The 16,605-nt window shown below is 37.6% G+C and overlaps 1 protein-coding gene across 2 annotated transcripts; it reads left to right on the top strand.

The window, feature by feature from the left end:
* The first annotated feature begins 1,180 nt into the window (after nt 1-1,180).
* Nucleotides 1,181-14,411, top strand: prpsap1 (phosphoribosyl pyrophosphate synthetase-associated protein 1). 2 transcript variants are annotated; one of them, XM_080300940.1, is made up of 12 exons: nt 1,181-1,355; nt 2,665-2,894; nt 3,154-3,206; nt 4,541-4,607; nt 4,705-4,877; nt 4,968-5,083; nt 5,195-5,250; nt 5,456-5,601; nt 6,673-6,714; nt 9,275-9,345; nt 11,105-11,251; nt 12,760-14,411. In XM_080300940.1, the coding sequence occupies exons 2-12, from the start codon at nt 2,812-2,814 to the stop codon at nt 12,916-12,918; spliced, it is 1,113 nt and encodes a 370-aa protein (XP_080157066.1). In that variant the 5' UTR covers nt 1,181-1,355; nt 2,665-2,811; the 3' UTR covers nt 12,919-14,411. The 2 variants fall into 2 exon arrangements, with proteins under 2 accessions (XP_080157066.1, XP_080157067.1); XM_080300941.1 differs by lacking the exon at nt 6,673-6,714.
* Nucleotides 14,412-16,605: the final 2,194 nt, after the last annotated feature.

Here is a 16,605-nt window from a genome sequence, read left to right as displayed (position 1 = left end):
GATCATGACTATGCGCACGATCCTAACCGTGTAGGCTACTCGTCAACCTCGTGTAAGCGTACAGTCAGGGCTTTACATTTGCTCCTTTACATTGTCCAAAGATCAGCACCACCATGGCTGCCTTGCCACCACTGTCTTACAAGTTATAACAGTAATTATAAGCATCACATTAAACCAGTGGTTTACAAGATATTGCATCCCGTCATGGTTGTAAGGTGTACAAGAAGCCACATAATTAAAGGATGGTATGTTGTTCATGTGCATGCTGTGACCTGTGGCCCCAGGTCAGAGTATAATTGTGGATAAACTTTGGGATCAAAAAACTTTATTTTTACAGGTTTATGTAGACAAATCCACATACCTCTGTAAACACTTCATGACTCCTTGAATCTCTAGTGGTTTTCACACCCACAGTAAATTCAGACCCTTTTTCACAAACCTTTAACCCTCTTAAGAAAAACAATAATATTATCATCCAAAAGAATAACTGCTGTAACTGCAGTCAGTACAGCGTTAGTGGCATCTACTGGACAGTTGTGGTAATAACGCTTTATAGTGTCTTTATTTTCTTTTTGCTTTCTTTCACACAGTTCGCTATCTTAGTTTGGGCAGTAAACTATGGTCATCTCATCTTAAGTGACTGACAATCGCACTATGATTAATCTATGACAACAACATATTTCATATATCATATATTAACCAAAATTTAAAAACCTGTAGTATATGAATATAAAATAATATGAATTATTATTATTTCAATTAGAAAGTTTGTAAATTTGCTGGAGTACACATATTTTATGCTACTTTGACCGTAGTACAGTAAATAATTGAACTCCGTAATTAATTTTTTTAAAGCTTTAACCTACTTGGCCTGCCAAAACAGTTAAGTGTTTAAAAAAACTGAAAAATATAATCTTACATAGACAATATGCAATAATATGAAATGACGAGTTCATCTAGTCACTTGACTATGTTCACATTTTGCTCAACTATATTTTGGCTCTGAATAAATTACTTTTTTAACAGAATATTTTTCAGTGTGTTATTAAACTATTGCTTAATAAATGTAATCTCTTGGTTAACCAAATTATTACCAGATTATTAGTATCCCTAAAGAAAACCGCCGTCTGACATTCAGTACAACTGAACTTATGTTTTTTGATCCGCGGTTAAGACTGACCCGACGGGGATTCCGTAGTTAACATTATAAGCTACATTGCTACCTGAGAGAGAGGCAGGTGTCAGTAGACTTCCGGCGAAAACTGCGACAATAATTTGACAAACCAAAATAAGCAATGCTTATTTTACTGCTATGTTTTAGCTAACTTTGTGCCGCACTCTGACGGTCATTCTGGGTACATCTAGTGATGGGCAGATGAAGCCCCATGAAGCACTGAAGCTTTTCATCCAATTGGTTCACCCCAACGCGAAGCTTCATGAAGCTTCATTTGCTCTAGCAGGACACCTACTGGACGTAAAAATAATAGCTGGCATGAATTTGAAGAGTGTGGCATTTTGCACACAGCCTGTAAATGTCAACAACAAAAGGAGTGTGTAAAACATGTATATTGTAGTGATGGCAGTATACTGTGTATATTTATAGTGGCAGTATGGGAAATGATTATTTGGAAATGCTTGAAATGGAAATGATCATTTACTGTGAGGTGAGGTGTGGTTGGGGTGTGGACAGTAGTTGTGCTTTTGTAACGTTGAGGTATGGACAGCTACACACTGAGGCTTTGAGCCTCAGTCCTGCCTGTTCACATTTTATTCTGTAAAAACTAAATTTTCACTGCTTTTACGACCTTTTTAGTGGGGAGAACATAGCTAGGATTTAATGATTTAACAAGTCTTTTGAATCCTTTGTCCTCCACAATGCTAAATGGCTGTGAGTCCTCAATCACCATGCTGACCAGGTCTTCATCTATTTGAGATTGTTCTCCTGAGGAAAGACAATAAAAACAAAGCACAAATATAAATATCACACACGTAACTTATTACAGTTGTATAATATTGTTATATCATTTAGTAACATTACTGCATCCTATATTATCATTGCATTTGATGGCTCACCTGGTCTTGCTCCACAATCGGTGTTCCCCTTATTCTCATGCAAAGCTCTGTAGTGCCTAAGCATGGATGAGGTGTTGTTGTTATATCCCAGCTCCCTGGCACATAGCAAACACTTCACCTTGTACAAAAGTAAAGACAGCTTAACATAAATTGTATTGCACCATCAGTATCATGAAAATACATCTTCTGTAGAAATTTACATACCTTGTTGGGAGGAATAAGATCAAAATGTTCCCTCACAGGGGAGGACATCCTCCTCTTCTTAGCTGGCTCCATTCTCTCCTGACTTTCTCTCCTCACTCTCATAAACCTCCAAACGGTCTCCAAACTCTCTCTAACCGCAACTCTCCATCAAACACCCACATTTTTGAATGAAGTCTGAGGGGTTTATATCGCTGTCATAGCTCGCGGCAAAGTTCGAACCACTTCATGAACCAGTCACGTGGTACAGCCGGGCAGCGAGGCTTCGAACGTCATCATTTTCAGCTCCTCCCATAAATGAAGCAAGCCTCGATACGCGCTTCGCGGAAACGCCCCCACCATTACTCGACACACGCTCCGAAGCCTCGATACAGAACGTCCCATCACTAGGTACATCCGCTCCCCTAGCAGGCTAATTTGAGCCAGCTAGCGAGCGAGCAAGCTAACGACTACGTCAGAGAAAAAAGGACAAGAAACTAAGTGGTTAGAAGGAATAAGGTTGAGCTGTTGACAGTGCCTGTCAAGTTAAACACCAGAATGAATGTCGCTAAAAGTGCTTATCGAGTATTTTCTGCAAACTCCTCTGCAGCATGCACAGAATTAGCCAAGAAAATAACAGAGTAAGTAATGCTTTGAACCGTTAGTGTTAAGACTGACTGCTAGTTAATATTTAATGCCACTAATAGTGCTTCTTTAGGTTGTTGGTCGGTGATAATTGTGGAAAAACTTCACTGCTGACACTTTACCATGCATAGTGAGTGTGGTCTGTAATGCGTGGATGAATGAATTAGTCGTGTGGTGAAAGCCTGATATTGTGTGTTGAAACTCTGCAGCTGGCAGATGACCATTAGGTTGCCATGTTGTGCTCATGTTTCACAGGCGTCTGGGTGTGGAGCTGGGGAAGTCTGTGGTCTTCCAGGAGTCTAACAGAGGTGAGCAGGGTGTTATGGCTTTATATGCAATTTTATTCCAAATGTTTCTGGTCAGGTTTTATCTGAAATGTAGGCTTGTGATCTGATACACAAGTAGGTGAGGGTAGTTAGAGATTGTGTGCTAAAGTTACTGTAGTTGATATTTTTAATCACTATTTGTTGTTTCGAAATGGTCAGTTTCAGATTGGTATTTGAATTTTTCCTTTTATTAAATGTATAATGTAAGTGCAATTTTCAGGGACAGGTGTAAGTTCAGTTCAGACTTGGTATTTCAATTTGTTCTGCTTGATAAGCTGATTTCTCACCAGAAGTGACTTTATAAACAGCTTGTCCATGACTTTTCCCCTCTTATTTTAATACCTCACTCCCAATGATCACTGTCGCCAAGTGCTTGCTCCTAGGGGCTCATCTGATTGTTGGACTTTCCTTTATATTATTGTAGGGTCTTTATCTTACAAGATAAAGCACCCCAAGGCAACTGTTGTTGTGATTTGGTGCTATATAAATAGAAGTATCCTCTAGATCAGGGATGCCAAACTCATTTTATATCATGGGACACTACAGCCCAGTTTGACCTTGAATCTGAACAAGCAAAACTGCTTACTGTCAGTGTAAAGAAGTTTAAGCTTATATAATACCTGACATATCTTAATATAAGATCAATACATGTAGTTTCAATAACATGGTTCATTTTTCTATAAGATAAAGAAATGCTGCTGTTGTAACGAAAGAAATCTGTCAGCACGACTGTTTGTCGTGTACAGTTAAATTGTTAGAATATAATGTGTAAAATTACAGGAAGAGTTCTGGTTATTCACGAACAGGCTGTCCTGTTGTTATAAAATAGAAAGCCTTTGCTAATTAACAGAAAACTTCCTATTTTATTCCTGCAGTAGTCCCATTGAATCACATTTCTATAGTAGATAGTGGAAAATCAGGAACTTTTATGTTATTGATGTGTTTATCAATTATTTACTAGTTTTGGTGTAGTATGAATGGTCAATGAAGAAATTGATCTAGGACATTTTAGCTCAGATTATCAGTATCTGTACCACTGTCTGTTTCATTAGGGAAAGCAGAGCTTTCCTGATAGTTGCATTAAAAGTTGTTGGCACAGGATTGCTGTGGAGTAGGGCATGGATATTAATACGACACGACTGTTGCAGAAATTAATGGAATCCATCAAAAATAGCACATTGTTCATGTAATAGAGCTACAAGATTTCATCAGTTTTTAGGTCATGAGACGTAAATGTACAACATCCCGTGTTCTGTTGCTCAAATAAACAACAAATGTGTATTAAAAAGTATTGGTGAAGTATGTTCTCTGTTCAGAGACTCGAGTGGATGTAAAAGAATCTGTTCGTGGACAGACCATCTTCATTATCCAGACCATCCCACGGTGAGTATAGTAGGATGTGCCAAACATTTAAAAAGGTTATTAGATTATCACCAAACAGAGTCATCTGATTTTTTTTTTTTTTTTTTTTTACAATCAGGGATGTGAACACAGCCATCATGGAGCTGCTTGTCATGGCTTATGCCCTCAAGACCTCTTGTGCAAAGAACATCATTGGAGTTATTCCTTACTTCCCCTACAGCAAGCAGTGCAAGATGAGAAAAAGGGGCTCAATAGTGTGCAAGTTGTTAGCTTCCATGTTAGCCAAAGCAGGTAAAAATAGCAAAAAAGAAAACCTCAATCTGTGATTTGTTCAAAGAATCTTTATTTGAGTTTGATTATTTGATGTCTTTTACTCTGAAGGATTAACACACATCATCACCATGGACTTGCATCAGAAGGAGATCCAGGGCTTCTTCAGCTTTCCTGTGGACAACTTGCGTGCCTCCCCTTTTTTGATTCAGTACATTCAAGAAGAGGTAATGATCCCTGTCAGATCTCTGCTGTGTGTATTCTAGTGACCTGTGGATCACTCAGTCCAGAACTCCATCAATAAGTCTAACAAAACTGTTTTCACTCTTTATTGCCAGATCCCTGATTACAGAAATGCCATCATTGTGGCAAAGTCCCCTGCTGCAGCTAAAAGGTAACTGATGCAATACACCACTGATAATTTCTGATAATCTTTACATCAGATATATATTGCAAAAATAATTTCTGTCCTATTCTATGCATGCATATTTAGATACATATGTATAACTAACGTGCATATATATACATGTTGTTACTGGTAATAATAATAATGTTGTTATTGACTAATTGTTAATTATTATTATTATTACTATTTTTAGGGCTCAGTCCTATGCAGAAAGACTGCGTCTCGGTCTGGCTGTGATCCACGGCGAGGCTCAGTGTTCAGAGTCTGACATGGCTGATGGAAGACACTCCCCACCATGTGTACGCAACACAACAGGACACACAGGCCTGGAGCTTCCTTGTAAGAAAACCCATATGAAAAGCATTTATGTTTAATTTTTATAATTTTTCTTGTAGCTTAAGTGCTCCATAGATATTACCAGCACTGATGATTTGCATTATTTATTGTTTCTTTGAGAATTTTCTCCTAGTTTAACTCTTCAGTTGTCTGAATTTTTAATGTTAGCACTTCATTGTATTTATAATTTAACAGACCTTTTCACAGCAGACATTTAGAAGCAGAAAAAGCACAGGTGGATTGATGAGTTTATTAATGATGGCTTAAGCGTCACAGGAAGCTATGACAATTAGCTAACATGCGCAACAGCATCAAAGTCAGTGGGATGCAGTCATGGTAGAGTTCACCTGTGTTTTAGCTACTGTAGCAGTTTAAAATGTCTTCTGTGGGAAAACAGACAAAATACAGCTCTTACTCATGCTAACCTGTTTTGAGCTGACGATTCTGCCGTTTCTCACTCATACCATCAGCCATACTGCAAGTAACTGATTTTTGTTTTTTATTTATTTTTTGTTAGTGCATGATTTCGTTTCTACAGATGAGCTACTTTGACTCATGCTGCATCGGCAAGCTGCAGTTCCTAACTTACAAAGTGTAAACTACAATGTAATCATAAAAGCGCAGTCTTCTGCTTGTTTCTTGCCACGTTAATTTTATCTTTTTTTTTTTTCTTTCTGGTTTTTTTTTTTTTTTTTTTGGTGCGAATACATGTGACTGGGTGAAGCTTTTATAGTGCTAACTCTGAATCTGAAGTAATGTCAAATAAGTGTGTCGTTGGCAAATGACTCCAAATTTGTGTCCAATATTTAGTTGATTATTTTGTTTAAAAAAACCAACAAAAAACCAACAGCGTTGTGCTTTTAACCTTGACTTAAAAAATCCTCTTTTGGAACTGCAACTCACAAATGGCTTCATCCTTAATTTTTCTTATTAGAATCAGTCTGATTTGTTGTGTCGCTTTTTAAATTCCCGTCAGGCCGAGCAGAGGATTTTTCAAGTCCTGGCGTCATGTGTTGTGTCGTGTCAAATATTTGTGCATTTGTGTTTAACGTGGTGTTTATTTGTTGACAATAGCAGGCAAACAACAAGCTCCGTTCCCTGGCATAGAACTTCCAAGTACGACCGTAAAATTAATTTACATCTGACTATGAAATGATTCCTCTTCAAATGGTTCCTCAATTTGCATGTATAAACAAAGGGTTTGTGTTGCATCTTGTGAAAATACAGTCTGGATTCAGGTCTGTAAAAACAAAGTGGATGATTAGTGCTCAAACGAATTAAAAGACCAGTTAATTTCAGTTTCGATATACTGTTTGCATTATGCCACATTTCTGTGACTCCAGACAGCTAGTTCTACAAGATGGTCAAAACCCTCTTTTTTTTTTTTTTGTTGTGTTCTGATTTTTATTTTACTTTATTTTGTTTTTTAAACTCCAAATCCATAAATCAAACCAGAACCATACCAAACATTCTTTCTGTTTTTATTTTGTAGTTGAACATCTGGACTCATCTTGCCAATCAACACATTGTGCACCCATAAAAAACCCGCCCTTAAAAACCTGATTAACATTTGGTCATAACTGCATGTCATAAAACAGTAACGCATGCATTTGAAATCTAACATCCAGCGACGGGAACAAAAGATGTTGTGAATGGGACGGTTAGTGAATTATAGCATATAGCATAATCGTAGCAGTTTTAATATGCTGGATCAGATAACCTATTTTATTATTGAATAGTGTTGGATCGGTCAGTTACTCCTACAGGTCTGGACCAGCTTTTCTTTTAAAGGGACCATGTTTTTGATTCCAAGCAATGCTCCCAACAGATAATGCAGACCTTGGTTCTTGAGCTGGTGGTGCTCCCAGTGTCTATCCTGCTTGGCTGAGTAGCCTTGTAGGTTAAGTACCATTTGTCAGCCACACTGGTTAATGGCAGCTCTCCTCTTGTGATGCTTGCTCTTGGTAATTTTGCTAGGTTGTACGTTGGTGGCCAGGAAAAGAATATAGGTCCCAGGGATCTGTTAATTTTAAGGCCTGAGGGTAACATGTAAGAAGTATTAAAAGATTTATTGCTTATTCACAAGATTACGTAAAGAGTTAAAACAGAAATGTCTGAAATTTAGACTTCTGAATTCAGGATATTTTATTGAAGCAGTTTAGCAAGGGCAAAGCACAAACCAGGATGTACCCCATCTCCTTTCGCTCAAATCATTTCCAAAACTATGTAATACCCATAGGCTCAGAGCCACTGACCCTTTACACTAAGAACCGGTCCAGACTTCCTGTATATGGGTTACTGGCTGATCTGATGGGTGGCATATTTAATGTGATGCAAAGCTTTAACTCTGTTAGGCCGTTTGGACAGGTTGGGCATGCCAACCTGTTGATTTAACATTTTCTACAGATAACTCAAAGTATCAATACGTTTTAGACATCTGAAATTAATTTCAGAAACCTCTGAGCAGACATTTTTCAGGACAATGTTGTAGCACATCAACAAACTGTCGAGACAATGTATTTTAAGTGTGTGTACCGCTAACAACATGGCTCTTGCTGTTTTTGGTTGATAGCAATAAAAGACTGAATGTGACACTCCCAGGTTTTCTGATGCTGTGGGACTCACGGTATTCAGCAAAATGTTCTGCAAGGCATGCCTCCACCTTTCTCTGCTGCTTTATACTTTTCCTGCACAATCGGCTTGGCTGGCTGATTGTTTATCAGTTGATTGTTTCCTCAAAACCCTCTAAATGACTGCATTTACATGCATACCTGTAATCAGAAAACAGCTGTTTTTGATTTGGGTTACATGTCAGAGTGTTACTGATGGTTCTCCACTTTAAGTACACTGCATCAATCCTTATCTGAGGATAATTTTTAATGCATCAGTTGAGAATTAGAGACATGATAAGATCTGCCACAAGATGAAGCACTTTCATGTTTTATTAACACATAGCGATATGTGATATATCATGTGAGACCAGAAGTGTTATAGTGGACGTCAGCACTGATGCAGTGACAGTATTGATGATAATCAGAGCTTTTCTTAATAGAAATAAATTATATCCAAGTCACTGTAAGTTTTTTTTAAAGGGTGGAAAATTATGGCGTGCATGTAAAAGTAGCAGCACTGATGTTCCACTGAAGACTGATCCCAGAACACTGGCAAGTGTGGATGAAGAAACCCTCATCGGTGCTTGCCACTGTTGACCCATGTGAAATAAGACTGTGTGGTGCTTATTTGATTCATATACAGAGTGCTGCCACATGCCTGCCACAGCCTGGCAACCTAACATGTGTGTCAAGGCGGTTGTATACATTGTCTTCTGATTGGGTATTCTGGGCAGAAAACCCTTAGGCCATTTGATCTTTGCATGGCATGTTTTGTACTATGTTTGCCATTTGAGTTTAATCTTTTAGGGGTAGGAGGGGTAGAATGGAGGGAAAGTGTAATCAAGTGCATTTGAAATTTAAATTGAATGCAGCATTTCTACGAATCATTCACAGCATGCAATGGAAAAAACAATGATTTGGAGTGAAAATGAGCTTAAATCGAAAAACAATTTTCTCAACCCATTTTACCCAATCTACTGAGATTTATTTTTGATTAAGTGAGAAACTGTACGCATAACTTCCTGGAAGTGCTCTCATGGGCAAACTGCTCTTTTCATTTCCAGTAATGATGGCCAAAGAGAAACCTCCCATTACTGTGGTTGGGGATGTGGGAGGAAGGATTGCCATCATCGTGGTAGGTCATTTCTGCTTCTCCTTCCTTAGTTATCATTTCCATTAGCTTCCGTGGCTAACTTTAGCTGATGATTCAGCCCTCTTTCTTGATAAAATCTACCAATGCAACACTACAGCTTTCTTTAAAATGATTGGCTAGTTCTTTTTGAAGTGTGATATGCTTACTGTCTGCCAGTCACTTCCTTTAGGTGTGTCTATTTATCCAGTGCATTCTGCACCAAGTGTTTTTGCAATTCTGGTTTTGCACTGTCCTTACTTTACTTGGTTACGTATGCTCTTCATCTTCTGCTACATATTTTTGTTTTTTATTTTTCCTTATTCGTTGTAAGTTATCAAATTCTGTTTTAAAGGATGTGAAAAGATCTAATCCAAGCCAAAAAATGGGAAAACTGACATTAAAAAAAAAAAAAAAATCTTCTAATAATAATAATGATAGAATCAAGTAGGGCTGTGCGATATGACCAAAATCTCATATCCGGATATAAGACATCTATTGTCCCGATAACGATATAAATAACAAAAATGCAACATTTGAAACATGTGAAGTGTTTCCAGCTGGGCGTCGTGTACCTGGAGTCGAGTGTTTTAACCGATGTATGAAACTATACATTTTTAGACATAAGTTGTAACGGACTGAGTGATCCACAGGTCACTAGAATACACACAGCAGAGATCTGACAGGGATCATTACCTCTTCTTGAATGTACTGAATCAAAAAAGGGGAGGCACGCAAGTTGTCCACGGGAAAGCTGAAGAAGCCCTGGATCTCCTTCTGATGCAAGTCCATGGTGATGATGTGTGTTAATCCTTCAGAGTATGTATTACACAGCGTGCTGCGGGCGAGGAAAAGCCTGTTCTAACGTTTGAGTCTAAAGTTTATTTATTTTTTTAGCACCTGGCGACTCTTTTTTTTTTTTTTTTTTTTTTTGCTTCCCATCTATAAACACTGCATACTCTTTCAGGTGATTCGGTTTATTTTGAAAAGCCTCAACAGGATCTTGAGCTTTATTGTGAAAGGTTTATATGGAAAATAAACAAGCTGACACGCGATGGTTTTACCGTCGTTGTTGCTAATGACAACGCACAAAAACAGTCGCTTGTCCGTCCGTAGTGTGGTTATATTAAATATAAGAGAAAGAGAGAACTTTAAGAAATTAATATAGCCACTACAGTGACCATCAAAACGATGAAAAAATATTACTGTAAACAGTTTATTTTGCGACACCACGAAACAAACGATAGTGTAAAATGAAACTAGATGTTTTTATATCGTCATCTGATATATATCGTTATATGAACAGCCCTAGAATCAAGTAAAATATCCAACAAGATGATCAAATTCAGTCTTTGAGTGTGATTAGTAGGGGTATAATGGATCTTTTGGTTTTTCTCCTGAATCATTTGGTACCCAGCACTTATGATACAGACGCTATCCCTTCTTTGTTTTTAAAACGGGAACAAAGTTTTAACTTCTTCTTTTTTGTTTGATCAATATTTGTTCTTTGTGCATAGTCAAAAAGCAGGAAGTTAATTCTAATGGTAAATATGATCCAGTTATCTTTCTGAACAATGAGCAATGTGAGAGTTTTGACACTTCCTAATCTTTTCTTGTTGACAGTGTTTTTGTATATTTTGTATATCATTACACTGCTTGTGAGCAGTGCCGCAAGTATATCACCAATAATCATAGGAAAAAAAACACAAAGAAAAAGGGAGATGCAGTTTTAACTACAGATTGTATTTTTTTTTTTTTCTGACAGGATGACATCATAGATGATGTAGGAGACTTTGTCGCTGCTGCCGAGATCCTGAAAGAGAGAGGAGCCTATAAAATTTATATTATGGCCACACATGGTTTACTTTCTGCTGACGCGCCACGTCTCATAGAGGAATCAGCCATTGATGAGGTGAGGACTGATCCCCCCCACCCACGCGAGAACTGGTTATTCATGTATTTGAACGAAACTGTCACACAAGCTAAAGGAGAAGTGGTAAAAGGTCTTTTTTTTCTTTTTTCTTTTTTTTACGGGCTATCATTTGTTCATTGTAAACAGAGTGTAAAACGAGATGCTTCCTCGTAGTGGGCATTTTTTCCCTGTACTGTGTAAGGAGTTTCATGACCTGCTGAATAGAAGTTTTCATTTTCACTTCCTCTGACCTATCTAGAAAACAATAGTTGCAGTTTACTCTACATTTATGACTTATTAAAAACAAACAAGTGAGATCTGAGATCTATTAATTATTAATTGATCTATTAGTCTCTTTAATCTTGATCCACATACTGGTGAAAGGACTGGTAGTTGGTGCTTTTCTACCCTAAGCCCTTAAAACATACATGCCTCATGCACTTATTCATACTTTATATTTAATATTCATACACAGTTGCACCCCAATGAATGCATCTCAGGCTTCAGTATCTTTCCCATTAATGCTTTGGTGTGCAGACTGGAGTCACCAACCCTCTAATGACTTGCTCTAGCTACTCTACTATAGCCACCCTGTAGCAAAGTGTTGTAGTACTACCAGAAAAGCTTCAATAATTCCAGTGCTGTCTAACACATTAGTCAAAATCTGAATTGTGTTCATCTGGGTCGATGTCTAGTAAGTGTGAAAACCACAGCTGCTTATTCACATTATTTTCATACTTGTCAAATTGTTCAGTTACTCCTCTTATCATATGGATGAAAAAACAACCATTCTTATCAGGGTAGAAAAAGAGACAAGTGGGTCCAAGCCATGTCTCTGTTAGCATAACAGAGCCACTAAATTATCCTACAGAGTCAAGATTCAAGTTTTTGCTTTACTTTGATATTAATACTATTGGGGAAACAAACAAACAAATGTTATCTTAAAAGTTTGCAGAGTGTGAAGGTGGCAAACTCAGTGTGGGGCTGTTTCCTAAACTGCTGCAGTGCTCATTTATTAAGAATTATAGAAATAAGTTATTCAAACAACAGAATCAGAATATTGATCCTGTGCCTCTTGCACTTTTCTGATTGATTGCACGAAGAAGAAAGAAAGAAAAGTCAGGGATGCCAACTAGGAAACACTATACCTGTGATCTTCTATTCATTGTACAAGTATTTTGTCCTCTTTTTGAACTCGGGACATCTGTCTTTCACAAAACTGAGATCTAAGTAACAGACCTGAGTCAATGGCAGTATTGCTTAAGTGTTTAATTATGTTTTGGATCCAGTTTATGTCTTTACTGACTTGTCCCTTTTTTAAAGTAAAACTTACACACACACACCCCTTTCTTCTTTTTTTTTTTCATTTTTTTTTTCAAGTGCATGCCCATGTTTGGATACTTGCGTTTCAAGTCATTTTAAAGCAGCTCTGTTACTTATATGTCAAACTAATATTACAAATAATATATTCATAGTATAAAATGTCTGTGTTTACTGTGGGTCCTCAGGTTGTGGTGACCAACACAGTTCCCCATGAAGTACAGAAGCTGCAGTGTCCAAAGATCAAAACTGTGGATGTCAGCATGATATTAGCTGAGGCTATCCGCAGGATCCACAATGGCGAGTCCATGGCTTACTTGTTCCGCAACATCACTGTGGATGACTAGTGGCATCAGAGGTTGTCAGTGATAGAGAGCAAGTCATAATTTCCTGTGTTATACATGTTAAAAAAAAAAAGCAATGTAAGTCATTTGAAGCGATTCTATAAATTGCCCAAAGTTATTTATCTTCTTACCAGAAGTTATTAAAAAATATTTCACTTGTTAAAAACTGATACGTTTTCGGGCGTGTCGTGGATATTATAAAAAACAAGACCTGTTTCAGTTTTTTAAGGCACGTCTCGCTGCTCTCATTCATTTCACTTGAACAAAAGATGCTTTGCATTGGTATTATTTTGTCATACTCTAACAGTACCTCCTGTCTAGTGACTGAGCTTAATCTGCAAAGGAGAAGAGCTGGCAAGAATTTGTTGGCTTTACTAACCAACACCTTGCCAGGTCTTGTGATCAGGGCTGCTCAGGCACTGATTTCTTTGCACTGAACGAGGCATGTTTCATCTAATGAGTAAGAACAAGTATACAAACTGTAGTTCTCAAATGATCATTTTTATGCAGCTTTTCTTTGCATCTTCTGTGGAAATATTTGGGGAAATGAAAATGTTTTTGAATGTCGTCACCACAGGTTAAAATGTCACTCACTTTTGTTGTATTGCACTCTCAGCAGGAAGTTAAGAGCGAATGGCTTCATACCACCGCTGCAAGCTGCTGTGGGCGAAATGAGCCTTTATCATATTCTCGCTTTATTAATCGACTGAAATGCCGTTAACTATTACCTGATTGTGACAATGCACTACATATGACATAGCTAAAGGGAGGTGTGCACCACACTATTGCCAACTGATGCAGGGAGCTGCGATGGTTTGGTTGAATGCCTTTGATGAAGGTGAATATTGTTCTCTGTGTAATTAAAAGTACAGATAATTTGTGCTTTAGATGGCTTGTATTGAAGCCTTGACTTGGATAGACAGTTTTGCAACATACTGACATCTTTGTAAGGTGTCCCCTGTTTGTGCATTTGTTTTGCCTTCTAATTTTTAAGATGATTTGCGACACAGCAGCACAGTTCTGATGTTAGTCTCCAAGTGATTATGGCCTCTGGGAAAACTTCAGAGTGAAGGTTGAGTGAAAATGACTTTATTTTCTATGCTGTTTGAGCCTTTTGCTCAGGGAAATATACTTTAGAAGCCAATGCACAATTATTTGCTCTTGTGCTTATGAAGATGTTTTACTGTTGTGTGCGCACACCCTAATACTTCGAGAATGTCTTCCATACAGCAGTACTGTACACCTGTGCTCGTTTTATCTTATCATTTAGGTTTGCTATAGATGCTGGATGTTATTTGATAAGGTTGGGCACTCTTGTGCACAGAGTTGGGTAAAAATGCCATTACCATGTCAGCTCAAATTTCTGTCCACAGCGTGTTTCAGAAATCCTCTGTATTTACCGTTTCCCTGAACCCCTCCCCATCCCAACCCCACCTTTCTGTCAGACTGTACTGTGTTTGTCACTGTTTGTGAAATTAAAAAAAACATTGCCTCTGGTTCTGCCTCATCTCTACCAAATAAGGAATTTTATTATTAATTAAATTAATTAAATCCACAGCATCTGCCACTTTTGTGAAGAAAAAAAAAGTTATTTGAATAACTCCCTTTGCAAAACATGTGCACCTTAAACTACTATCTATCTATACATTCTAGATTATTTGAGTCTGTTCTGTTTCTCTAAAGGCTGCACCATGTAATGAAAATCATATCTAATTTGTGCTGCATCAATCAAAAACAAAAAAACGCTTATTAGCTTTATAACATATGTTATAACACTCAAGCTAAATAATTGCATCCATATTACATTTCTGCTTAAAGGCTACCACATAGCTTATAAAGTCACAAGCCTGAATTTGACATCAGTTAACACAATGGGGCGTCCATTAAACATTAAACATCCATTAAACAAGTTCTAAAAAAAAAGAAAATCAATCTTTAGCTGTGTTCTTGACATACTGCCTGACTATGAACCTTATGTAGACTGTTTGTACTATATGGCATAGCCATTACCCTTTACAGCTCCATCACTTTCACTTCAGAACCTCTCTGAAGCCTTTGTGGTCCAGGACTGTTTCCAAAGAAGGACGTGGATTCAGAAATCAAACTGGATTCTCTGAAAACCAAAATAGTCACAGAATTTCCTTTTTGTTCCATAGCAGCTAGTTTACTGATGCTGTAGAGGTGCAAATGTCTGTTTAGTTTTATAGGTTGTGGTGCTTAACAAAATTTATTGGAAAAACAGGATATGGGGACTGGATTAAAGTTTAAGAAGTACCAGGTTTGGTTTGTGGGCCTTAGTTTTGAATTCAACTAATATGTAATAAAAGAAACTGATCTGTCAGAATCAGAGAGATTTAAAGATTACAGATACATTTGAAGTCCAAATGTTCTATTTCAGCAAGGAAAAGCTAACATTTTGTTCCATTTGTAGTTTTTGGCTACAAAGAACCAGATTTCTCGTTGCTTTTCTGGGTTTTTATATGTATTCGGTTTGGATATTTAATGAATCCTGCTAAAACAATCTTGCAGAGACAAATATAAAATTGAATACAGCTTTATGAGAAGGCTTTCAGTTACTTTTAACATGCACTGTGATTCAAATGTTAGCATAAAGATCCAGTATGCAGTTGCCATTAGGTCTTACCGCTTCCTTAAAAACACCTGATGTGGACGTCAGAGATCCTATACTTGTTCAAAACTTCTCAGGTATATAAACAGCACTGAGGAGCTTGGACCAAGTCTAGGAGCAGAGACAAACACTTTGCCAGGCAGTGTAGGGATTTCAGAGGTCATACTCACAAATCAGACTTTTCTACTTGTTGCTATAGTAGCAGTAATCCTATCTGAGTAGTTTGCATTTCCTTTACCCTTATCTACAGCTGAGCCCTGTGCTCTGCCAGCAACCTAAGTAAAGAGGTTTAAATCGCACCTGAGTTTTAAAAGGCAGGGGTCCCCCCTCCCGGGTCTTCGTCCATGTGCTGAGAAAGATGGGTTTGTGAATCTCAGTGGAGCAGCTGAAGGCAGCTGTGAGTTTAAACAAGGCACTAAGAGGAACTAAAGATCTGATAATTACAGATCACTTCCTTGTCTCATTCTGAGGAAACAATGTACCTTATCTGAGCATTTTTGGAAAAAGGAAGTGCACCTTTTTGTCTCTTTCTCTAAGCCTGTGTTGCCTTTTAACAGTCAGGAAATGCTAACAATGTGTATGAAGTTCTTTTAGAGAACATGAAAAGTGAACATTAAATAGCATGATACTTTATCATGCTTTATTAGGCAACTTTGTCCTGTCATTGCTGCCATTGTTAAGAGTGGAGAATTAGAGAACCATCTGGAGTAAGCTCTTTAGTCAAGTCATCATGTGAATTTCTTGAAGCAGTGGATTAGATTTTAGTCTCACCCCACCAGTTTGGTTGGAATGAAAACCTCTTTATCAGCTTTTGTTGCATGTTTCAGTATACACAGTAGACACAAAATCCAGCTAAACAAAACATGTGAGACATTACTCATCCAGATTTAATCTCAGTAACTAATTTTACTTCAGATAATAAAATTAGTAACTAGATTTTATTTTGCACTTCAGGAGGTTTTGGAGACATAGTCAGTGGTGTCTCTGTTCAACTCCTCATTAACACAAATATCTAATCAGACAGTGACGTGGCATTAACTCAAGATGACCTGCTGAAGTTT

This window comes from Astatotilapia calliptera, chromosome 4, assembly GCF_964374335.1.
Source record: "Astatotilapia calliptera chromosome 4, fAstCal68.1, whole genome shotgun sequence".
NCBI classification, from domain to species: Eukaryota; Metazoa; Chordata; class Actinopteri; order Cichliformes; family Cichlidae; genus Astatotilapia; species Astatotilapia calliptera.
The sequence above is the reverse complement of the archived record's forward strand: the minus strand, read 5'-3'. Positions and strand labels throughout refer to the sequence as shown.

Excerpts from the sequence above, each read along its gene's own strand:
- prpsap1 (XM_080300940.1), top strand. The coding sequence starts at position 2,812 with ATGAATGTCGCTAAAAGTGCTTATCGAGTATTTTCTGCAAACTCCTCT. Across the intron at positions 2,895-3,153 it reads TTAGCCAAGAAAATAACAGA|GCGTCTGGGTGTGGAGCTGG; the intron begins GTAAGTAATGCT and ends CATGTTTCACAG. Across the intron at positions 11,252-12,759 it reads AGGAATCAGCCATTGATGAG|GTTGTGGTGACCAACACAGT; the intron begins GTGAGGACTGAT and ends GTGGGTCCTCAG.